Source organism: Bradysia coprophila, chromosome II (assembly GCF_014529535.1).
Source record: "Bradysia coprophila strain Holo2 chromosome II, BU_Bcop_v1, whole genome shotgun sequence".
Classification (NCBI taxonomy): Eukaryota; Metazoa; Arthropoda; class Insecta; order Diptera; family Sciaridae; genus Bradysia; species Bradysia coprophila.
In genome coordinates, this window is record NC_050735.1 from 8,983,145 (window position 1) to 9,007,327 (window position 24,183).

General features: G+C 38.4%; 4 protein-coding genes across 9 annotated transcripts; 2 read left to right on the plus strand and 2 right to left on the minus strand.

Moving 5' to 3' along the window:
- Window positions 1-409: 409 nt before the first annotated feature.
- Window positions 410-3,940, minus strand: LOC119071306 (cytochrome b5). 3 transcript variants are annotated; one of them, XM_037176197.1, is made up of 4 exons: window positions 3,667-3,940; window positions 3,503-3,591; window positions 3,315-3,425; window positions 410-646 (listed from the first exon to the last, which is right to left on the minus strand). In XM_037176197.1, exons 1-4 carry the CDS (start codon window positions 3,778-3,780, stop codon window positions 556-558), a joined length of 405 nt encoding a protein of 134 aa, XP_037032092.1. In that variant the 5' UTR covers window positions 3,781-3,940; the 3' UTR covers window positions 410-555. The 3 variants fall into 3 exon arrangements, with proteins under 3 accessions (XP_037032092.1, XP_037032083.1, XP_037032100.1); XM_037176188.1 differs by having other exon boundaries at window positions 410-649; window positions 3,318-3,425; window positions 3,667-3,931; XM_037176205.1 differs by lacking the exon at window positions 410-646 and adding an exon at window positions 3,134-3,236 and having other exon boundaries at window positions 3,667-3,939.
- Window positions 3,941-5,682: 1,742 nt separating this feature from the next.
- On the plus strand, window positions 5,683-11,247 carry LOC119070980 (protein suppressor of white apricot). 3 transcript variants are annotated; one of them, XM_037175575.1, is made up of 10 exons: window positions 5,683-6,168; window positions 8,436-8,608; window positions 8,673-8,836; window positions 8,905-9,362; window positions 9,416-9,660; window positions 9,722-10,003; window positions 10,066-10,437; window positions 10,497-10,622; window positions 10,691-10,937; window positions 10,998-11,247. In XM_037175575.1, the coding sequence occupies exons 1-10, from the start codon at window positions 5,963-5,965 to the stop codon at window positions 11,164-11,166; spliced, it is 2,442 nt and encodes an 813-aa protein (XP_037031470.1). In that variant the 5' UTR covers window positions 5,683-5,962; the 3' UTR covers window positions 11,167-11,247. The 3 variants fall into 3 exon arrangements, with proteins under 3 accessions (XP_037031470.1, XP_037031478.1, XP_037031461.1); XM_037175583.1 differs by having other exon boundaries at window positions 5,693-6,168; window positions 8,905-9,359; window positions 9,413-9,660; window positions 11,004-11,247; XM_037175566.1 differs by having other exon boundaries at window positions 5,695-6,168; window positions 8,905-9,359; window positions 9,413-9,660.
- An 11-nt stretch (window positions 11,248-11,258) lies between these two features.
- LOC119071059 (serine/threonine-protein kinase RIO3) lies at window positions 11,259-13,463 on the minus strand. Its single transcript, XM_037175683.1, has 2 exons — window positions 11,675-13,463; window positions 11,259-11,607 (listed from the first exon to the last, which is right to left on the minus strand). The coding sequence occupies exons 1-2, from the start codon at window positions 13,085-13,087 to the stop codon at window positions 11,314-11,316; spliced, it is 1,707 nt and encodes a 568-aa protein (XP_037031578.1). The 5' UTR covers window positions 13,088-13,463; the 3' UTR covers window positions 11,259-11,313.
- A 2,164-nt stretch (window positions 13,464-15,627) lies between these two features.
- On the plus strand, window positions 15,628-17,803 carry LOC119071048 (bifunctional lysine-specific demethylase and histidyl-hydroxylase NO66-like). 2 transcript variants are annotated; one of them, XM_037175660.1, is made up of 2 exons: window positions 15,628-15,765; window positions 15,962-17,803. In XM_037175660.1, exon 2 carries the CDS (start codon window positions 15,974-15,976, stop codon window positions 17,732-17,734), a length of 1,761 nt encoding a protein of 586 aa, XP_037031555.1. In that variant the 5' UTR covers window positions 15,628-15,765; window positions 15,962-15,973; the 3' UTR covers window positions 17,735-17,803. The 2 variants fall into 2 exon arrangements, with proteins under 2 accessions (XP_037031555.1, XP_037031565.1); XM_037175670.1 differs by having other exon boundaries at window positions 15,653-15,768; window positions 15,964-17,803.
- Window positions 17,804-24,183: the final 6,380 nt, after the last annotated feature.

Below are 24,183 nucleotides of genomic sequence, written 5' to 3' on the forward strand. Positions count from 1 at the left end.
TTTTGTTGACAGCGGTCGACCTCGGTCGACCGATTCCGAGCCTTTGATGTATAGGCCGAATGCTTTCCTAAAGCAGTCTTAGTTGTAAAAACATGTTGCTTAAGAGCAAGTAATTCTATTCATAAAAGTTAAATTTTTTATTGGTTTTAGAACAACAGCACTGCGCTACTAGCATGAACATAGAAAATATAAAATAGCGGATTTCATACACAAAATCACCTCATGTGATGATTCTTGTCTGGCGGATCTGCGTAACCTCCCCAAAGTTTACTTAACTTAGAAGCTCTTGCGTGGGATATTTTTTTTGAAAGATTGATGTAACATGTGAAAGAAAATCCAACGTTTTTGCGGATGAATACGATGAGTTATCAGCTGGTAAGAGAGTTACACTTAACTTAGAACACAAGAAATTTATACAATTTTCCAATATTTTAATTTTTTCTTATTTTGATACATTGCCTTTGTTTATAAAACATCAAATCTCAAATTGTAATCCAGATTAGAAGAAGCGGTCATTTCCAATGACTGCTTATTTCATATATTTATCATAATACATTAATTTGATGACTTGCTCATTTGAAAACCCTTGTACAGCACAATTGACCCCAAAGCAATGGCTAATGCTGATATTCCGGCTAAACACAATCTGGAAACAGTGACGTAGGTTGAAGATTTTTTTTCTATTTTGATTCATTCAAATTATTAAGATATTTTGCTAAGTCACTTAGTAATAACAAAAAATACAAAAATTAAAAAATTTGCTTATCACTGATATTTGAGCATCAATTACATCATGCTTGTTGACTAACATTTTGTCCGGATACATTGTATACCATACTTAAAACTGGCTACCGTATCATATTCGAAACTACAGTGGTTTTTCAACATATTTTAGCTATTTTCATCAAATATGAGTACTCATGCAGGTGGTTCATGCATGCACGCTCATCTGAATGAAAACATCCGAAACAAGTGGAGATCAGTTTTTCAAAACCATCAAGCAACTACATACTTTATCACTTAATGGTCAAATTCTTTAACTGTATTTGAGTGCAGATTTACACTGGCAGATCCGCAGATGACATGCGTTGACACCAGAGCCTATTATCTAGAAAACGTTTTCTAAAATTTTAAGCAAGAAAATTGTACAAATTGAAGAAAACGTTTTTGCAAAAAAAGGCTTTGGTTGACACTGTCGATGACATTATGACACTTTTCATACATAAATCCACTATACAGTGCGGAAAATCGACACACTAAGGGGCATAAATGACGTACGTCCCTTAATTTGGTCGGTTTAAGACTCCCCCCTCCCCCATCGTCACGCAAAAATGGTCAAATTTGAGCCGTCACGTTTTCTTGAGTCCCCCTCCCCCCAGACTGTGGATGTTTATGAACGGTCCCTAACGTGTTTCTTTGGCTCGCATAACAAACGTCACACGAAAACTCGTATGTTTACAAGGGGAGTCACACTTCCTGGACTCACTGCACTAAATAATTTAATGGGAATACCCACATTGCAGCTACCGCACTTCAATTTAGTCGATTTAGTCCATTTAACTCCAAAAGATTTAGTCCAAGAAGCGTCGGCACCCCTTGACTTTTTAACATTTCTAAATTGATTACTCTCGCAACGAATAATGATGGTTTTGTGGATTATATGCATGCAAATCGGAGACAGTAAACTTCGAGACTGTAACTATGACAAGAATGTATTTTTTGTTGTATCCACACAGGACGTATTTTCTAGAATTTTTTTTAGAAAAACTATACAAATATTCTACATTGGATGGCAGTGAAACTTTGGCACGAATTTTCTTCAGCTGATCCACAAACAAAAGCACTCATATTTGTGTGTACGGGTGAAATGGTTCACACGCGCGTGATAGCATTACGTCTATAAGGGAGGAGTTTTGTTTGTATGAGTGGACCAGCTGAAGCAAATTCATGCCTCATTGACGTCCACTGCAGAAATTTCCAAATGAAATTCTAAAATTTTAGAAAATATTTTTCGAACTTAAGTTTAGAATGTAAAAAAAATCTAGAAAATAGACCTTGTTGCAGTGACGACCCAATGAATTCTAATTGTTTTAAATATTGAAATGGATGTTACCGGAAACAGTTTGAACATTTTTTGTATTGAACTAATACTCTATCTAGCAACAACTCTCAGCTCTCTGTCAAATTCACACCTTATTTCTTTGTATTCTGACTACTCTGTAATTTACATGTAAATTCGAAATGCTACTTGATTCTTTTACCAGTTTAATAAAAGTAGTTTGTTTGCTAGAGAGAGAGTATTGATTGAACATTAGACGACATTTTAAACAAAAGTTGAATCAAATCTGATGACTGTTGGGCGATACGATTACCGTTTGTTAAATAAAAAATTAAATTAGAATGAAGGCTACGTGATTTAGTTTACTTATATCTTATTTGTGACGGAAGGAGTATTTTTTAGTTAAGGCACACTATTGGTAAACACTTAAATAAGGTTAACACAAAAGTCTTGACGTTCATTCAAATGGAAGTTGGAAGTATACAGCTAACAGCTACTTTACAATATTATTTCACATAAACACAAACAGGGCTTGTTATAACCGAAATAGAATTAAAAATTTGAATTTCGAATATAATAAGCCCATGTTACAATCGGTTTACAACACACAGTACATTGATAAGATTGTCATAAAAATATATGTCTGATTAAATCCGAATCGTATTCATTTCTCGGAGTGATGAATGAGGTCAAATCTACATTAGACCATCTAATCTATGGATTGCTTAACAATTTAATTAAAGACCCGAAAATACACACTAGAAATCGTTATTACTTACGTCATAAACGAGAAATTGTTTTTTATACACCTGCGAGGTTGGCAGTCTATGCTGAAGGCGGAAAGACTACTCTTACGAGCGTTCAATAGTGATTTGTTCACAAAGGTAAAATAAAAATTTGGAAATTTCATTTCGAGCGTTGCGAATGCCAACGTTTTTCACAACGAAGACTCCTAAAGTTTCAGCTGAGGTGAGAAAATTACTATTTTCTCGCCTGTGATGTGAAAAAAAAACAATTTCTCTCTTAACACGTATTACATGCTGAAGAAATGGAGCGAAAATAATTGTCATTTTGGGCGCTCAAACATAACAAATAATCCGATTACGTTACAAACAAGCATCTAAGAACCTAGCCAAGCAAGTTTTAGAGTTAATTCATTAGTCGCCGAAACCAAGATCTATAAAAGCAAGCAATTAGTTTCAAACGAAGTGTTAACCGAAATTCTCATTTCACTGAAATGTCATGCAAAACTTACCCTTTATTAGATCCACTGTTCGAGTTCGATGATGCCGCTTTTTTGCTCACAGACTTTTCGGTCTTTTCCTCATCGACAATATCGCCCAAGTAATAGTTAGCCAATTGTTCTCTGAAATGATGAATGACACTCATTAATCAAACGGTTCCGATTCGCAAAGGTGTATCAAATCTTCGCTGGTCACTTACTTTGCCGATTCACTGTGATCAGCATCATCAAAATCTTTGGTAGCATTTCTTCCGGCCGATTCTTCGAGCACTTCTTCACCGCCTGGATGCTGAAATAGCAACGAATTATTTGACCTTTCATGGCATTGATGATAATACAAAAAAAAATATTTGTGCTCATTTACTTCATGGAGGAATTTTGTTACGTCATAGACTTTGTCGTGGATGACAACCCATAAATCTGACGGTTTGTTGTGCTCCTTAACCTCAGCAAACGTGTACTTCTTTGCGGTGGACATAATAAGGCGAATACTTGTAGGAAATGAAAATGTTACAACCGAAACGAAAAGAAAATGCCTTGGAATGTGAATGATAAATAAGTGAACTGTCACTCTTATAGCGTACACGCATGACACGCATACATCTATACCACAGATACCGCTGATATGTACCACATCAGATAAAGTAGTGGTATTTTCGCCACTAGTCCCACTGCAGCAGTCGAATCAGTCGAATCTTGTACAACGTAGATATCAAGGCGTGTAAAGTTTGGAGAGGTCACGCAGATCGCCATTTTATTAGATACGCTGGCCATACAAACAAGCTCACCAAAATCAAATTTGTATGACGTGGTGAATTCTTAGCATGAAACGTGAGGCCTTGGACAGCCTTGGACCAGTTTCCCTTAAATTTTCATGTGTAGGTTGGAGTCACAATCTTGCCTAACAATGATTGTAAGACTTGTCCTCGTCACTTCAGCAACAATTAGCTCGAAGGCACTGCAGGTGAGTCGGTCTTCTGAGTTTTAAAATAATATATTGTTCCTATAAAGTGACAGAGAAGACTAACTTGCCGACAGTGTCGTCTTAACGGTCTTAACCTGTTCTTTCAGAACCTGAGTATTGTGCAAGGTTCTGAAAGAACAGGTTAAGACACTTCTGAGTTGATCACGAAGGCGGTAAAACACAAATTTAGAGAGTTTTTGTTAAACACACTCATTACAGATTGTGTGAAATGTCAACTTGATAAAAATCAATGTTTCATACCTAGTACCCAAAAAGTGCGACGAAGTCTCCTACCAATATGAAAAATACAATTCGTACCACGGACTAAAAGTCTTTTTTCTTATTCGATTCGAAACTTCTCACACGCTAAAAAAGACTTTTAGTCCTAGGTACGAAATGCACTATTTTTCTTCAAGTTTTTGTTTTGTACAATTAGTAATGAGTGTGTTTAACGAAACACGTCAAAATTTGTGTTTCACCTGCCTTCGTAAGTGTCTTAACCTGTTCTTTCAAAACCTTGAAGTATTATGTGTATTATTATACAAGGTTCTGAAAGAACAGGTTAAGGCAACTCTAAGTTGATCACGAAAAGGATGACACGTGCACACAAATTGCGTCAACAGCTGCGAAGTTTATATGAAAAATGCAACTTAACAAAAACAAAATTCTGAATTTTCCAAAAAAAATATTTTCTTCAAGTTTATTTCCGACACTATTTGTAAGGAATCTGTTTTTAAAATTTGGTGTCACCCGTCCCCGTGTTTGTATTAACCTTTCAGAACCTTGAGTATTAAGTCCGTGAAATCTTTCAAAGAGTGTTGTTCAAAGCAAGGTTCTGAAAGAACAGGTTACGACACTTCTGAGTTGATCACGAAGGCGGTGAAACACAAATTTTGACAATTTAGACGGGTTTTGTTAAACACACTCATTACAGATTGTGTCAAACGTCAACTTGATAAAAAAAAAATTCATGTTTTCTTTTCATACAATCTATAATGAGTGTGTTTAACAAAACTTGTCTAAATTGTCAAAATTTGTGTTTCATTCGCCTTTGTGAGTGTCCTGTTCTTTCAGAACCTTGGTTCAAAGCAAAGTTCTGAAAGAACCAGGTTAAGACAACTCTGAGTTGATCACGAAGGTGGTGACTGAGTTCAGCGGCTACGAAGTTTATATGAAAAAAGCAACATAACAAAAACAAAATTCCGAATTTTCCTAAAAAACAAGTTGATTCAAGTTGATTTAGCACACAATCTGTACTGAGTGCGTTTATCGATTTCGGTGTCACCCGCCTTCGTGGTTGTCTTAACCTGTTCTTTCAGAACCTTGATTCAAAGTTACCGAAGTTACCAGAACTAAAACGTCATCATCGTAACATTAAACGCAATAGCTGGATATTGACATTGACGGCATTGACGTTATTATTTTTTGTTCTCTCTACAAGCCAACTTTAAAATTTTTCTGACTGGCAGTCATTTCGCTTTTTCATTGTTTTTGTATAATCAAAACATTCATTAATGTTTGCTATCTCAAAAATGAAGTTTAAAGATTAGGTTAAAACTACAAAGAAAACTTACATCTACATTGTAAGTCGTGTTTTATAGTGATCAAAGAGTACTAACCTAAAATGAGAACGTAGTGCGTATAAAAAAACGATAAACAAAGTTAGCTAATCTCCCACAAAATAATTGAAAAAAAAATGAGTGACAAATGGTTAAGTGGTAGCAGTTCCGAGTCGGGAATACTGCGAAAAACAAAAATAGCACAGCATACAGCCGCAACGGACGACCTACTGATATTTGGTTATGCTGCCAAATTATTTCGAAATGATGAACAAGCGCGGTTCATGGATCATGGCAAGCATCTGATACCATGGAATGGTGATAATACACTTAAAATAGACAGGTTAATACTAAACATTTAAGTTTACAATTTTTAAAGTTTAAATCAAAATGTTTAAAATCAAAATAAAAAAAAATTCTAATTTCAATGTGGAATGACCAGATCCAATTTCCATTTTATTTGTATAAATGAGATGTTTTGCTATGAGCGATTGAGCACAAAATCCAAAAAAAACTTTAGTTCACAGTGCAGGCAGTTGTGTAATTCTGTGTGCTTGAAGTTCTTTAAGATTTTCCTTTGTTCCATGTTGTTTGCCATGAAAAGTTGTGGTACAACACTTTTTCCGAAAAATTGTTTTTCCAGTCGGAAAAGCCAATTATAAGACAACGTTTAAAGTCGAATATCTACGCTCTAAACTTTATTACAGTGAGAGGAAGTGAAATTTCAGCATGAATTTTCTTAAGCTGTTTGTCAGCTGATCCATTTAAACAATCAAAGCTGTTTATAAGTCTTTATACGGTTTTACCACTACCAAGCGCTTTCAAGTAGTAGCTTCAACCTTATAAACAAATATAAACAGTTTTGATTGTATGGGTAGATCAGCTGAGAAACAGCTGAAGCAAATTTCACTGCCACTGACTGTATCTTTTTGAAAAAAATCTTTTGTTCTGGAAAGTTTAGCTCATTACCGATAATCCCTTCTGAATTCTACTGATAGTTAAGGTCCACAGCAGAAAGAAAAGAGGAAACCGGAAATGTCGTCTGAATTCCCTGCAATTACATAGTACTAGGATAGGGAAGACAGTGGACCATGAAGCCGTCACTTATTGTTAGGAACTAACAGGGACTATTTTTGAGAAATTCTTTGAGAAATTTTGAGAAATTCTTGAGAAATTCTTTGAGAAATCTTTGAGAAATTTTTGAGAAATTTTTTATATTTTTGAGAAATTTGAGAATTTTGAGAAATTTGAGAAATTCTTTGAGAAAAAATTGAGAAATAATTGAGAATTTTTGAGAAATTCGATTTCTCAAAATAGTCCCTGGGAACTAAGGCTACTGCCGACTGCAAATTTGTACAAAACCCAAATGTTAGCCGAAAAAGTGGTTAAAACCGTAAGAAATTTCTAGTGTCTAGAACAAAGGAGTAGTGTCGGAATAAGACATTATTTTGGATGAGTTACAAAGTAAAAATAATAATTTCATTGAAGAACGGGACCAGTAATAGTAGGGGGCCAAAAATCCGATAAAATCCGGTAAAATCATCAATAAGTTATTGACAATAACATCCCAAAAATGTAACTTTTCATAATTCTTGAACAGAAAAGAAGTGTTGTGCAAGAAACAGTAGAACTAGTATCCCAAATCATAGCTACGTATCTTATATTGATCTAGAAAAAACTTTCAAAATCCGTATTGGGACATTTGGGAGGTTCTCAAGCCTTATCTTCATAACATGGACCATCAGAAGTACGTGAATGTAGCTTTCGAAAGACACCTCATTTATGAAAAATGGATTGAAGATGTCCAGGGAAAATGGCTTCAAAGTTGATCGATTTTCCGGGACACTTTTTGGGGGAACTTTAATACTGACTAATTGGCTTTTCCGACTGGAGAAACAATTTTCGGTTTTACGGAATTTGTTCTGGTCCTACATCTTTTCATGGCAAACAGCATGGAACAACGGAGAGTCGTAAAGAACTTAAGGCGCACGGAGCCAATTTTTTTCCGACACAAGGACCTGGACTATCATTTCCGACTAACTAGAATTTTTTTTGGGAAAGTTTGGACGCTCCTTTTTTACAGGATATGATAAATGAAAAGAAAATACTGTCGCAAGAACAAAAATAGAGCGAAAAAGAAAAATATTTAATTCTAATAAAATAGCACAACAAGAGACAATTATCCGAAACACCATTGCGATCGTCTAGTGTTTGCAATTTTTATAATTTTTGTGATGTAGAATCTCTTCCATTCTGGTTGGTTATAGCATATAAATCGAACACTGACTGGTTGGTATGTATACGAATTTACAAACAAAATTTGTTTCTTAAAATTCTTTTTTTTATAAATAAAAAAAAAATTCTAGCAAACACAAACGCACCGTCCCGCAAAATAAAAATCTCCATCCGCAGAATGAAAGAATTTTTTTTGAAAATCATTTTTACAGAAGATCCAAATTGTAGACGAAAAGTCGAATTACGCCACGGTTCAGTGAAGCTTTCATGTCTGATTGGCCATTTATTTTGCGCGGAAAATGTTACACGATTTGTGTTGACTCAGTTTATCATTTCCAAATTGATTAACATTCTCCTCACTGGCATTTTATGTAGATACGATGTTCGTGCCACTCTATCGGATCTTCAGCCGTATGAGGCCCCATCCGGCGGATACACGAATCGTTTGGATTATTTAACGCCAGCCGAACAGCGAGCGGAGCAACTGTGCGAAGAGGAACGCTATCGCAGTTTATATGATAATGATGTGGACGAGGAATTGTATCGAGGTAATTGTCCCTTACTCATCAACATCGCACTCATCACCTAATCGACCATTTTATCACGGCACAGAAGAAGAATCGAAGCGTTCGCAAGCATCTTATCAACAAATATCGTTCAACTATGACGGAAACAGTGCAACAGAAGAAAAGGAAGTGGAAGAACCAAAGGATGAAGAAACGGATGAACCATTCGTCCCGAATCCAAAGTTTCACATTCCGCAAGATATCGAAATCGTAAGTTATTTAAACCGGTCATTTTAGCGCGAAAACTCGAAATTTAACATCCACAATCCCTCACACAGCCCCAGTCGTTGAAACTTCACGCCATTATAGAGAAAACGGCAAGATTTATTGCCGGCCAAGGAATCCAAATGGAAATCTTAATCAAAGCGAAACAATCGAACAATCCGCTGTTCGAGTTCTTGAACCAAAACAATCGCATGAATCGCTACTACAAACATGTAATGAATGCCATTAAGTCGAACACGTATCCGGTGGTCGAAGAGAATGAGGACAATGAAGATGGCAACAGCAACGATGCGAGTACAACTGCACCAGCAATGAACAACGCGATTCCGGACGTTCCGTATCAACCGATGCTCGTTCCAACGTTGAAGTATAAGCCTTCTGCCGATTGCTCCTACACCCAACTCATCAGCAAAATCAAAGGAGTTCCAATGCCTCTCAATCAGCTCGATTCCGCATCGGAAACTGGTGTGAATTCTAATGTGAACAGTCCACAGCCTTTTGACTACAACAAGTAGGTTCATATTTATCCTCAACGCTTCGCTTTTATCAAACTATTCAATCTAGTGAACGTACACAATCGCCCGTGACTGTAACAGTTCCGCAACCGACGACTGCAATACTACCGATGTCACAGAAACTCCTGTTAGATCTGGATCACGAGAAAATAAAGGCCACCATACAGTCCAAGGCCGAAGGCGTCGAAATCAACAAAATATCCACCGGACTGATGCTAGCGCAGTGCTACAATTCGGATTCGGAAAGTGACGATGATGATGGAAGCGAAGCGAAAGATAAAATGCCAAAGATCGGTTTGTGATTCTGGTTTCAAATTGTTTTAGACGATCGAAGTATTAACGTTTGCCGTTGCAGATTTTCCCATTCCACATCCGGATCTTCAGAATATCATTGACAAAACAGCGGCATACGTACTGAAGAACGGACGTGAGTTCGAGGATATTTTAAGAACCAAAAATGATGCGCGATTTTCCTTTCTATCCGCAACGGACGAGTACCATCGTTATTACATCTACAAAGTGAGTGGCATCATTTATCCGACAACAACAACACCTTCAACGCTGACAACAGCATCATCAGCTCCACCACCAATGCCAACCAAAATTCCGTACGCTTCAAATGCACCGAAAGTGATCAGTAAGTGTTTCCACGTTCAACGTTCCACTGACAACGAACCTAACCCATCCACTTCCGCACAGCTTCAGTGTCATTTTCCATTAAACCGAAAGACGATCAACCGATACCTCTAAAACCCGCTTTGCCGCTAGAACCCAGCAGCGACGAAGACGAAGCGAATAGTGTGCCTTCCATTGTGGTGCCTGCACCACTTGAACCGAATAACAGAACCGCTCATTCCGCAAAATTGTCCGTGCACGACATCATCAATGTGAGCATACCTCCGCCGACCATACTCCGAGTCAATGGCATTGAACCACCGAAATTGCTCGAAGAGAAATTGGTTCGAATCAATCACAAAATCGAAATGGTTTCCGACGTGTCGGATATTAGTATCCGTGACGCAATGCTGGAGAATTGCATATCTGGTGACGATAAGAGAGAGGCTAGACGAGGTAATAGCGGAATGACATGGTCAAGACCGTCGTTTGTAACGGTTTTTGTTTTTTGGCAGCTGAGGACAAGTTCAAAGATCGATTGGCACAAGTGGCGCGTGAGAAATTGGGAATGCTGAGCAAAGAAAAGCAATTACAGTTGGAGAGGAAGAAGAAAGCGATGGCATTTTTGAATCAGATTAAGGGTGAGTTGAGTCTGTAGGCTATCCTGACGCGACGCTTAGAGAATATCATTGGTTCGCTTGCTTTACAGGCTCTTCGAATCAAACATCATCCGTCGAAAACATGACACTGCCAACCAAAGCTACTCAATCAGTCACGAATCCGTTACCCGTAACCCTAGAAAATCAGACGACAGCTTCATCAACACAAAACAACACCGAATCGGATGCAACAATTGAGTCGGTACATTCGTCACCCATTAGAGACGGTTCTAGTAAACTGAACGAAAGCAGCGACGATGATGTCCAAGAGGTTTTCAGTAACCGATCCCGATCCAGGTGCATATACACCGAGTATATTCGTGCCGAACGGTCAATTAACATTTAACTTTCTGTTAGATCCAGGTCCGCTTCAAAACGTGAGAAGCGAAAAAAGTCCAAGCATCGCAGTAAGAAAAAATCAAAGCGTAGAGCCAGCCGATCCAGAAGCAGATCGAGTGGAAGGGATCGGAAGAGTAGGAAACGGTCATCGTCCAAGAAACGACGGCGCAAGAATCGTGACGATTAGATTTTTCGTTTGTTAAGTTTGGTTGTTACAGTTGACTGTCCCCGTCGGCAGGCAATAAATATTTTGATTATCGAAATGGAACACAGTCGTTGCAATTCGCCCAACAACATTTATATTTTGCAAAAAATCAACAAACTTCTGACGGAATCAATTGGCCGCGAGTGGAAGGCTTTGAGCTCCTCCCTCCGAGACATCACTCGACGGGCACAACTTTAATTTCTCCTCTTGAGTCTTCTCCCAGGCATAATCGAATGGATAGCTGATCGGTTTGAAAATCTCGGGCGTGTCCTCATTCGATGCCGTTGCCGATACCATGGACGGACCTTTGTCGTGTATACGTTCTAGCATAGCTGCATTGTGAGCGAAACTGTCCAGTCCTGTAATCGATGAGAATAGTTCCTCTTTCGTTTTCACATTCGACAGACCTTTGCGGGTGAAGAACTGGAATTTAAAATGATTTCAATTAGCACTTGTTGTCCACAAAGGATCTCATCTTGATCAAACTCACCGTACTGATGTTATGGCAGTCTCGCATCATAAATTCCAAGGCGCTCGGATGGCCCGGTTCCACGGATTGTGCAACATCGATAAACCACGGTCGGTCCTTGTGCCACAAAATGTTGTATTCCGACAGATCTGCGTGGACCAATTTCGCTTCGTTGTACAATTTGTGCATCATCGTCAAAATTTCGTCGTAGGCCAGCTCGAGTTCATCATAACTCAAAATCGCTTCCTTCAATTTCGGTGCGGCTACGTTATCCTCACCAATGAACGACATCAGGAGAATGTGTTTCTTCAGCATGATCACATCCGGACAATTGATTCCAAACTTTTGCATCCTCATCAGATTGTGCATTTCCTTTTCCGCCCACATATTGATGACGGTGCGATTGTTTTGCTTGCTGAATCGGTCCTTGAAACGATAGTCGTCCTTAATGTAACGATCCCGTTGCTTGAACTCATTCAATGTGGTCTTGAATATCTTGATGGCACATTCTTTCGGCACTGTTAATTCGCCGACGTAGTTTTCGTCGCTTGTAGCATGCAAAATGACCGCCTCTTTGCCGGTAGAGATTATACCATTTATCTGCTCCAACACTTGGTTGTTGACCATTTTGTACAAGAGTAATCGAGTTTTGTCGTCCAAGCCCATTTCAGCCGTAGCAAAATTGTCACGACGATCGTGCGCCTTGTGTTTCTTCGTCTTTTGTGAATACGTTTTCAGTTGATTGTACACCGAATTTGATAGTCCGAAATCGAAGCCCGCAGCGTCGCCTGTTTTGAATTCGGGTGGAAACGACATTACACGGCACGCATTCCGCACTCCGCATAACCGTTCGTCGTGTTTCGTGATCATAATTCCATCTTCATCCAATCCGTAGCCCTTCTTCGGCAAATTCACCATTTGCTTCTCGTTCTTCTCGAACCGATCCCAGTGCTTCGGCACATCCTGCTCTTCTTCGTCCAAATCCGAATCGAGCGCATCGTCCATCCCGGTGCGATATTTACTATACGAAACGGACACTTTGGAGTCCTTATTCTGTTGTTTCTCGATTCGTTTCACTTCAACATCACGTTCATGATCGAATTGGGCCTGTAACATCTCGGCAATCAATTTATCCGAATCACAGAAATCATCCAACTGATACGACAAAGACATATCGTTTTTGATCGCGTTGAGAACCTCGTCGGGAATGTCATCGCTGATTTGACAAGGTAGTTCGGAGCTTGATTGTTCTGTTGCAGATACATCTGCTTCGGATGCTTTAGATGACGGTAATTGATCACTGTACTGTTGTCTGAATTTCTGTGCGAACTTCTTATTCTCCTTGTCTTGTAGCCCGCGAGCATACTCTTCTGACATAATGTTGTGAAATTCAACGGGCTCAGGTTGTTCGATTTTTCCCCATGGTGAAGACATTTTGCTAGGATGATCGACTAAAGTTAACGATTGAATTTCGCGCAGTTCTATTATAAACTTAAACTGAAATTTTTATTTCCGCCTCTATGACGATATTGTAACTTGTTGTGAAATTACAAAATAGCGCACACACTCTCACACTGGACTACGATTGTTTTCTAGCTTGTGGTTCCTTCCTTATCTACTGTTTACTTTCGTTTTGCAATAAATTATCCTAATTAGTATCACGTTAATTAAAACTAATTGGCAATTGAAAAATGAAGTAGCCTTCGACGATAAAAAAAGGCTGTTCGTCGAACAAATTTATTATTTTCGACACAATTCTTCTAGTGTTGTCTGTTGGAATGACAAACGACCAATGACATATTCTTATAAGAAGAGGTCGAAGAGGTGTATACCAGTCTCTGGTATTACGGGTATTACGCACATACTATGGTAACACTCGTTCTATGGTTAAGGCCAAGGAAACAAGATACCAGGTATGGCCTAAACCGATTTATCTTGAACGCACTCAAAATTGATGCGGATTATCAAATTCGGGTCAGTAGTTCCCGAGGCATTCTTATACGCCTTTTGGTAATGTTGCCCACAATTCCAACGATAGGTAGGTAGGTTACTATTCTTCAAAAGTTGATTTATCTTGAACCCATTCATTATTTATGTCCAAATAATATTAAAATGAGTGCGTTTGAATCCGTTATTACAATCGTTATGCCCAGGGCCTATTTTTGGGAAATTGAATTTTCCAAATTTCCTCAAATTTGCCAAAATTTGCTAGAATTTGCTAATATTTTCCAAAATTTTCCAGAATTTGCCAAATTTTTTGATACCAAATTCTAGCAAATTTTGGAAAATATTAGCAAATTCTAGCAAATTTTGGCAAATTTGAGGAAATTTGGAAAATTCAATTTCCCAAAAATAGGCCCTGATTATGCCCTATGCGGTGACATCAGCAAGGTAAATCTACATCAGTGTTTATATACTTTGGACATTGGACATCAGACCGTACCTGGTAATTTATAGTTATCATAGAGTTATATTCGAGCAATGAAAGTATAGAACAGGTACGGTCGATCGGCGAATTCTTCTTAAACGCACTCATATTTTATGTCAAAATAATATGAAATTGAATGCGTTTAAGTACGAAAATCAAATTTTTATGTCCTCCGGGCGGACAATAGACCATACCTGGTTTACACATTCATTGTATTCGAGAGGTGCCATGGTGGCGCTGTCGATCAAAGGATACCACACAAATATCAAGGTTCTTAAAGAATAGGTTAAGACAACTCTGAGTTGATCACGAAGGCGGTGACACACAGTTGCTCCTCCTACTTCTCATTGTTAAAAAGTAGACGAACAGCTAAAGGAAGAGAGTAAGTACGACTACAGCTTAAGGTTTTGCACTCAAAACGATCTCTCCGTTTTCTCTCGTTTATGTAATTAATGAAAGTAGATAAGTAGGTATGGCCAGTCCATACAAGTCGGAGCACATACGGATTTGCATGGCACCACCTCAAACGAACTCATTTCTAGTGGAAATTTGCACTAGAAATGAGTTCGTTTGAGGTGGCGCCATGCAAATCCGTATGTGCTCCGGCTAGAACAAATTTGAACGTTTGTCCATACCTATCTATTTACTTTCATTGTATGTAATAGCGTACATGTATTTAAACAATGGAACAGATGTTATAAAAGGCGTGCCATAACATGTGCGCTATTGTTTAAACACATAATTCACCGCCGTTACTCATATGTTATTAACCTAAAAGTTCTGACAGAACAGGTTGAAAGACACGCCCGAAAGCGGGTAGATTCAAATTTGTTGAACGCATTACACAGTGTTTTAAACTGATCCTTTAGACCCTTCATCCATCTAGGTTCGGAAAGGACTGGTTATCTAGTAGAGCGTGTAAAATATCCACTGATCCGTAAAAATTTGGTTGCCAACTAATATCGTAGGTGTCTTAAACTGTTCCGTCAGAATTTAGTTATCTATCGACAAAAATGAAAAAGACTAATGGCACAAATAATATGCTTCTACACAAGGCTGTAAACTTTGGGAACACGTCTTTTCCATACAAACGAATTCAACAAAATCGAATTTGTATGGCGTGGTGAATTTTAAATATGAAACGTAGTGTGTCTGTCACCAGTGTATCTGCATTGCTTGACCTTCCCAAAATTTACAGCGATGCTTCAACAAGGTAAATTTGCATCTTAAAAGCAGTAATAGATTTCACATCAATGTTTTGAAAGTTGTTAGATCCAGGGCTAAGTAAACTTAGGGAAGGTCACACAGTATACGCGGCAAAACACCACTTCTGATGATTCTTCAAAGTTTGCAGCCTTGGTTAGATCAAACGAAAGAATACAACCGATATTATGTTTACATGCCGTCAAAGGTTAAACAGCAATGATTTTCACTTACATCGACGAACAGTTCTTACGCCAACTCTTTAGGCAAGACTATTTTAAAGGCTATTTAGAAGAAGGAAAAGAAATGAGAATTCAAATGATTCTGCAACTGGTTAGATACCAATTATAACAATCACAAAACGGACTCATTTTGGATCGATGACAGAGATGACAGTGAACAAGTTACCGCACGAGAAAAATAAAACCGCATGAAGAGTTGTGTGTATTACTGTCGGAAAACAGTTTTTTGATTAAAATAAAAGGTGAGAGTTTTGCTTAATTACTTGTGCACAGACAACGGATACCTGTGTCGAATGTTTAGTTACATCTTTCATGTTTGCTTTGCGTGACAATCGTATTATTGTAAAGATGAAAAAAATGTAGCTCTGCGACCTGAGATCCTTGACATAACCCATTAGGTACAACTAAATTACCAACAAAAATAATTTCATTTACAGACTTTCCATCATGCAGTCCAGCAGTTCGACAGCATCGCATTTCGATTTTGAATCATTCAATGAGCCTGCTAGCAGCTCTCAGCGATTCAAACAATCTTCAAACAAACGAAAGCAGTCAACGATGTCAAAGGAAACGGGAAGGAAACGACTGAGTCGATCATCGCAAGACTCTTTCACTTCTGACGATGAGTCAAAATTATCCAACAAATTGGCGCATTCTTCAAAACCGGGGAACAGAGCCGAAAAGAACAGATCGTCAAAGAAACGACGCAAAGGCAACGATTTGGCGAAGAATACAAGTGGTAAGAATGACAGCGGTGAATTGGTGTCCGGCGGTTCGGAGAATAAAATGCAGGTTGCGGTTTACAAACACTTTCCCACGAACTCGAAGCCAAATTATTCGGATGCTTTGAATTTGACACCACTAACGGGCAGCATTGAGGAGGGACAGAAATTGTTCGGTGTTCTGATTAAACCGATTCCGGTGTCAACATTCATGGACAAGTATTGGGAACAGAAGCCAATCCGAATCCAGAGACGCTTTTCGGATTACTATAAAGACCTGATCTCAACGGAAATTATTGACAAAATGTTGCGCGAGAACCATGTCGAGTTTACGAAAAACATTGACATTACGCAGTACAAGGACGGAGTTCGAGAGACGCTCAATCCTGTGGGACGAGCAATGCCACCATGCGTTTGGCACTATTACGGGGAGGGAAATTCAATTCGTATCTTAAATCCGCAAACCTTTCTGCCTGCCATTCATTCACTGAACGCAACACTTCAGGAATATTTTCAGTGTATGATCGGCGCCAACGTTTATCTTACTCCGAAGAATAGTCAAGGTTTTGCGCCTCACTACGATGACATCGAAGCGTTCGTATTGCAAGTCGAAGGCAAGAAACGCTGGCGTTTGTATAAGCCGAAGAACCGGAGCAGTATGTTGCCCCGCGAATCTTCGAAAAATTTCAAACAAGAGGAAATCGGTGAACCGTGTCTGGATGTTGTTTTAGAAGCGGGGGATTTACTGTACTTTCCCAGAGGATATATCCACCAGGCGCTCACTCTCAAAGACTACCATTCGTTACATATAACTGTCAGTGCTTATCAGAAGCAAACGTTCGGCGATTTATTGGAAACGTTGATTCCGATGGCCCTGAAGGAGGCGATAAACGAAAATGAAATTCTGCGTCGCGGCCTGCCACTAAACATTTGGCAACGGTTGGGCGTTGTTAATTCCGACAATTACTTACCGGAGCGCGAGGCTATCATCAAAAGTATTATGAAATGTTTCGACAAGGTATGCAGTTATGTGCGAACCGACACCAATCTGGACAATGCAGTCGATCAAATGGCATTAAGATATCAACACGATGCTCTGCCACCGAAACTAACGCCAGACGAAGAGCTACGTTCTGTGTACAGCTCGAAGGCCATGGTTACGCCATCCGGTCAGGTGGAGAGTCCGTACATTGAGTGCCATACGAAAATTCGACTAATTCGTGCGAATATATTGCGTATGGTACGACATGAGGACGAGATTCGCGTGTATTACAGTTCGGAAAATTCCAAAGAATATCACGGTTTCGAAGAGAATTTTCTGGACATTGATCCGACTGATGCGCCGGCCGTCGAAGTGCTGATCAAAGCTTATCCAACATTTATTACACCCGATCAACTGCAATTGGAAGATGACGATCACAATTTGTCAGTTGCACAGGATTTGTGGGAAAAGGGAATGCTGATGACCGAAGCACCACTGCTGTAAGTGATTGCAATCATTATTACGAGAAGGATTTTGTTTTAATAAAAAACATTTTACGATAATTCACAATAAGCTCCATGGTTTTTAGTTAAAGTTCGGGACTGGTCAGGGTTACCTGAACGCGTCTCGACCTGAACCCTTTGTTTTCTATTTTATATCACCTAAGTTGACCTGAAATCTGAATTTAGTATAATTAGGTCAAATCTAATTCACAAACGATCTTTTTAACGTTGCAGCTTTGGCAACGGACTATTCGTATATACGTAATTCTCGATCTCTAACACCAACGGTTTAAGCGAAAAAACAGCACAAACAAACAAAGAATGTCGGAAGGGCTGAGCTAGAAACAAACGATGTGCCATTAGGCTTATCAAAGAAACACACTCCAGACGAACAAACAGAGCTATAGCTCTTCCCTTGCCCAAGCATCACGTAAAGTGACAAAAACAAGAAGAAGAAGAAAAGCTGTTTCGACCTCGAGAACTAGCGGCGGTCCTAGGTCAGAGTGGACTGACCATCTTCAGTTGTTTCCGCTAGCCTCTTACACAAGACAGCAAAAACTTTTCTTACGAACAAGTGTTAAAAGTTTTTCAAATTAATTGCCATCCGCTGATGGAAGCACGGACTGTTATGAAAGCTGCTACGAAATTCATCCCCAAACGCAGCAAAACGCAGTAAAACGAAGATCGACGACAAAAGCATTTAGAGCGACCGTTTTCTTCAAAAAATTTTCAAAGAAAAAACTTCTTACCTTCTTGTCATCAACTGCTGAACTAGCCATATCCGCTCAAGCTCTTTTACGTTAACCGAACCGAAAATTTACAGCCAATCGGAGTTAAAACTGGGACTTGCGGACACAGAGAAAACCGCTGACAAAATCGCCGAAAAAATCGTTGACAAAAACAAACGACTTCACAAAGGCAAATCGATCAATTAACAAAAAGACAGCTACAACCCTCATGGGGAATCTTCCACTAGAAGACAGAAAACCTCTGCAAGCCAACTTTCACAGGAACCAATCATAAATCCACCAGGAAAGGACTTCAGAAATCGTCCACAGAAACCACTCATCAAAAAATCGTTACAGAAAACGCTTGCACGCAGAAACGTCTCTGGGAATCCGGTTAAAGAAACACACGGCAAAGGAGAACGCCCACGGCAAGTCTACAGATCATTGGTTATAGGCAAGTACAACGGACAGACCCATGGACTAACAAGGAAACGAGAAATAAAAACGAATTCAATTCAACAACAAAAACCTCTATTAACGATTCAGAGGACATAAGAAACGAAAACGAGCTGCCACATCATCAATCACGAGCTCTTTTTAACTTCAACGAGTTTTTCTTGGCTTTCTTCTTCCCTTTATTGACTTTAGAAACACTGCAAACGAAACCTTCCGGTGGTTTCATTATCATTTTAATTCTGGAGTGTGTTTCTTTGATAAGCCTAATGGCACATCGTTTGTTTCTAGCTCAGCCCGTCGTACCTTCCAACATTCTTTGTTTGTTTGTGCTGTTTTTTCGCTTAAACCGTTGGTGTTAGAGATCGAGAATTACGTATGTACGAATAGTCCGTTGCCAAAGCTGCAACGTTAAAAAGATCGTTTGTGAATTGAGCCGAAACGACTGCAACCTGACATGACCAGACTCATTTGAAATAATCCAGGTTCAGGTCAAGTCAGGTTGACCTGAAGTTTAAAATGATTTTTACCTATTCTCTCCAGTAATTGCTCGTTTAATTGCGGTAGCATCCGCACCTTATTAATCTTTTGATCATCTTCTAGAAGCATGGGAGAACGACAGAGACTAATAACTATTTGGGAATTAATTTCCTAAAATTCCCAATTTTTTTTTCTTACCATTTTTATAATTAAATGCTCGTAAAACGTCAGGAAAAGATCAAAAACTGTTAAAAACTATGAACAAGCAAAGAACAAAAAATTGGAAACTTTCTGGAATTACAGTTTGTTCATTTCATTTTTACACAGTTTTAGATATGTCAGAGTTTTAAATGTACCCAGTCAATTAAGTTCTTCCCAAATTATGAATTTTTGGCGCAAACTTTAAAATTTCTATCGCGAATTCAAATATTGCGCAATTTGAGAAGAACTTAATTGACTGGGTACATTAAAAACTCTGACATATCGACAATCTTTAGAAACTGTGTAAAAATGAAATGAACAAACTGTAATTCCCAAATATTAGGCTCTGGATAACGACCAGGGAGCTATCAAAATTTTAAATGGTTTCCATAAGCGGTAAGAACCTGGGTAAAAAATGGCTTTGAAAATCTTTTATAAGCATTTGTATTCATGTTTAATAATCCGAAACGAAAATCGCCACAACAAAATTATCTGACAACACCAATCTATATGAAGCCGTTCCTTTCCGGAGTATACTGCCGATTAGTTCATATTCTGGAACTGAATTAGAATGATGAGGTGGGTTGTAATAGCGCCAATTATCTATACAAAATAAAGTCAATTTAGATCTCATCCTTCCGGGCGGCATTGTATCGTGGGCAACATCAAAGGGCGTATCTCCGATATCTCAGGAACTACTGAACCGATTTTGTTAATTATTTTCCTTGAAACTATCAAAATCGAATACAGTAGCCCTGATATATCGGAGATACTCCCTTCAGTGATGTTGCCCTCGATGTCGCGTTTATATTAACGAAAATGGGGTCGTTTTTCACAATAATCCTGTAAACACATTCCTGAAACCATTTCGATACATTTATCGAAAAACAAATCTTGTTAACTTTTTACAGAATGAGTATCGATATCATTACGACAATAATAGTGCATTAGATTGTCCAAGGCGTGTACGCATTACGAGAGCTTGTACGAGTATAATGAGCGTACGTCAAGTATAAACTACTATTTTATACTATTTTATAGCTCATCATACCCCCAGGAATATCATACGAAACCGAGTTACCAAACAAATGCTTTCAGGATGTGTACTATGAAAATTCTCGACCAGTAACTCATTCCTACCATATAAAGTAGCGTAAAATTAATGTCAAAGAAACCGCACGCATTAAATGCAGGTTTTTGATGCAACATCTGGATGGAAAATTGTTGAATCTGTAAACATGAGATATTGAAAAAAGAGATATTGAAGCCATTCTGATAACAACAGAAAACGAAACTCACTCGAGTTCTTAAGCCAATATTATGGCCATGGATTGTGTTATTATCAATTTTATGAATAATTAGAGCTGTTTCGTTCGCCTGAAGAGCAAGAGCATTCTCATTGTAATAAAACTTTAATGTTTGTCTTAAGTTTAAGTTAACCAAATAAGTGACGTATTTTGTTTCAGCTGGTCCACTCACACAAACAAAGTTTTCATTCAACAATGGTTCCATACGTAAAAACACATTTGTTTGGGTAAGTGGATCAGCTGAAAAACAGCTGCAAGGAAATGTGTCGCTTATTTCAAAGTCGACTGTAGTTTCGTGTAACTCGTCTGAAAATTGAAAATGAAGAAACCTTTTTCTGCTTTTCGTAAAGGTATCGCTCATTAACGCACTGCAATACAAAGAGTACAAAATAACAATGAATGTACAAACCAGGTATGGTCTGTTCATACAAACCGGAGAACATAGCGATTTCATATAAACGAACTCACCTCTCATGGGAGGTGAGTTTGTTGATATGAAATCGCTATGTCCTCCGCTACACACAAAGTTTGACATTCGACCATACCTTGTGTTGAGGTTCATTGCAAAATAAGATAGGAACATAATGCTCCTGATTGTGTGTTATCGACGCATATTCTCATACATCTTGTGTGCAAGGCTTAGGAACTTGTTAGGGCCGTATCTACTAATGCAATAGCACCTTAAACCTACTGCGGCGTAGATAATTTTAATTTTCTACTCACTCTAAATACTGTCAAATAGCAAAATCCAGCAATCAGCAGCAAACACACTAAATGTGGTATAGACCACAGTCCGATACTGCAGGTGACAGCCGCACTTTCCGATTTTTTGAAATTTAAGTACATCCAATATCCGTTCAATGTCACAGTTCCGAAATCATTTCCAATGCAAACCAGCAGTGAAGTGCCAAAACAGGCATTGATCAATTTTGATGCATCCCACAGCTTCCCAAACAAATCCCTCAAAATGGGAATTTGGTCGAAATTTTTCAATTTTCTATTTTGTATTCTCAACACGTTCCGATTGTCCTCCTCCAAGTGTCCAATTATTGACACCAGATTCGTGCGAGTCTCCACAGTGAATATTTCGACGTCAATTTTATTTAAATTACAATTAATTATTGCCAGCCTCGATTGGACAATGTAGATGAAAGTAAAGATTTGGAGATATCGTAGACAAATAACGGAGTGGGATAATGTACTGGCAATCCAGAATGTGAAGAAGGTTGTCGACGAATGGTTCAGGAAGATGGCTAGGGCTACACTTTCGATTGAAACGAAAAGGGCTGAGCCAAGTACCAAACAATTCAACAGTAGTTTCTTTAAATCTTTGTGACCCACATCCACTCCCAATTTTTTTATAAATGTGGAGTCAATAAGCGACAGTGTGTCGATGATTTCAATAAGATTTTTTCGTTGCAAAAAAGAGTCAATCAAAACCGTAAGATGACCCAGTCGAACGCTACACAATTTGATAAAAATGATAGTTTTCGTAGTTGAAGGCTGAGGGTCGGAATAGAAGTTAAAGTCGAGTACACCGTGAATGAAAATGATGATAAGAACAAATATTGACAAAATACTCCATAAGTTAAAACGATTCGATGTAAAATGGTTCAATGATGATGACACAGAGAACGGACTCAGGGCAGTCACTTGAAGCGTTCGAAGCAACGGTAACAAAGCGTTTATGAGTGACATAATGGGTTGAGTTTTAACAACTACACTTCCGATGACCGAAAACTTTTTATTGTGTCTCGCTTAAAGAGCGATTTACTAATGACTTCAATGAAACGAAAGGTAAATATATTTAGATTCATATCTCGAAAATCGAAATGTAATTAACATTTCACTGGCGTCCATGTCATCTGTTATCGACGAGGCCGTCGACAAAAAGAAATATTGAGCTCTAGCTAACGTCGTCTAATATCTAAATGCGTGCGCTCCATACATTTTCAAAGAAAATCCATACATTTTTGCATGCGAGGGGAAGGAGGGGTCTAAAATTCGTCATTTTAATGTGTGTGCTTCTTTAAGGGCCCCTGAAGGCTATTTGTTTTTTGAGTAACAAGCTTCGGTATCTGTCTCTTCAAGTTGCTCAAAAACCAACCAATGAATTTGTGAGTATCACAAAAGCTTTTCCAAATTAATCAAATACGTAACAGCATCCAATGTATCCTGGGTTTTTGTCTGCCCCATGTAGCCCATGCAAAAGTTAAATATCACAAAGAAATTCACGTAAAATGAACCAAAAATATTCATCATCGACGTCAGTGAGGCATGAATTTCAGCTGTTTTTCAGCTGGTCACTCGTATATAAACACAACTTCTCATACACCTACCATTTTAACACTTGTAACTATTCTATCCGTATGAAGACGTATAAACACTTTCGTTTGAATGCAATAAGTTGAAAAACAGCTTAAGCAAATTTATGTCGAATTTTTGACTGACGTCGACTGTAATGAATCATTTTCGCAGGTGGCCAACTGCTATGTAATGGTCAACTTTCGCATTGGACAGGCAATAAAATTATAAAGTGCTCTTACTGCCCGTTTGGTATGGCCATAACATCTGTTAAAATTGAACGGTTGACCTTTCTTCACCAATTGTGGAATTTTATCTAGAGAAGGATTTTCGAAACATAAATAAATAGTTTCTTCATTGGGAACGTTTGTACACCGTTAAAAAACGGCACGCCTCCATAAATTGAGGTAACCTTCACGTTATAATTTATTCAGGAAAGGTAATTTGTACCTAATTGGACTTTCACCATAAAATCGCGTTTAACGGATAGTAAACAAATTAATCGTCTACGACTCTTTCACTATGTGTATGAAGAGTGAAAAAGCTAAATGGAATCCGTTATGCACGAGTTCACCCCTTTTCTTTCAATTATCACAATTTGCTTGATCAAATAAAATTCGAAAATCGTTGGTGCCTTTCTGCCTTTTCAACTTATAACAAGACGCATTCTTCGTTAAAATCTCATTCCGGAAGCAGTATCATTATCAGCAACGCAATGGCAAAAGCACTCAAAGGTCACACGCCAAATTTTAAATTATTAAATCATTTTTCACAATTGTTTGGAGTGGATATGATGTTCAAGTCCAAATTTATAATGAGAATCTTGACCAATTACTTCCTGTTCGGATGTAACGTCTCCTTAATTATTCTTGCTATTGTCATCGATTCACTGTACCCCACGTATCCGCTTTTATGTGTCCAGAAATCGGTTGCAATTGCAATAAATGAATTGATAAAAATTCTTGGATTGTTAACAT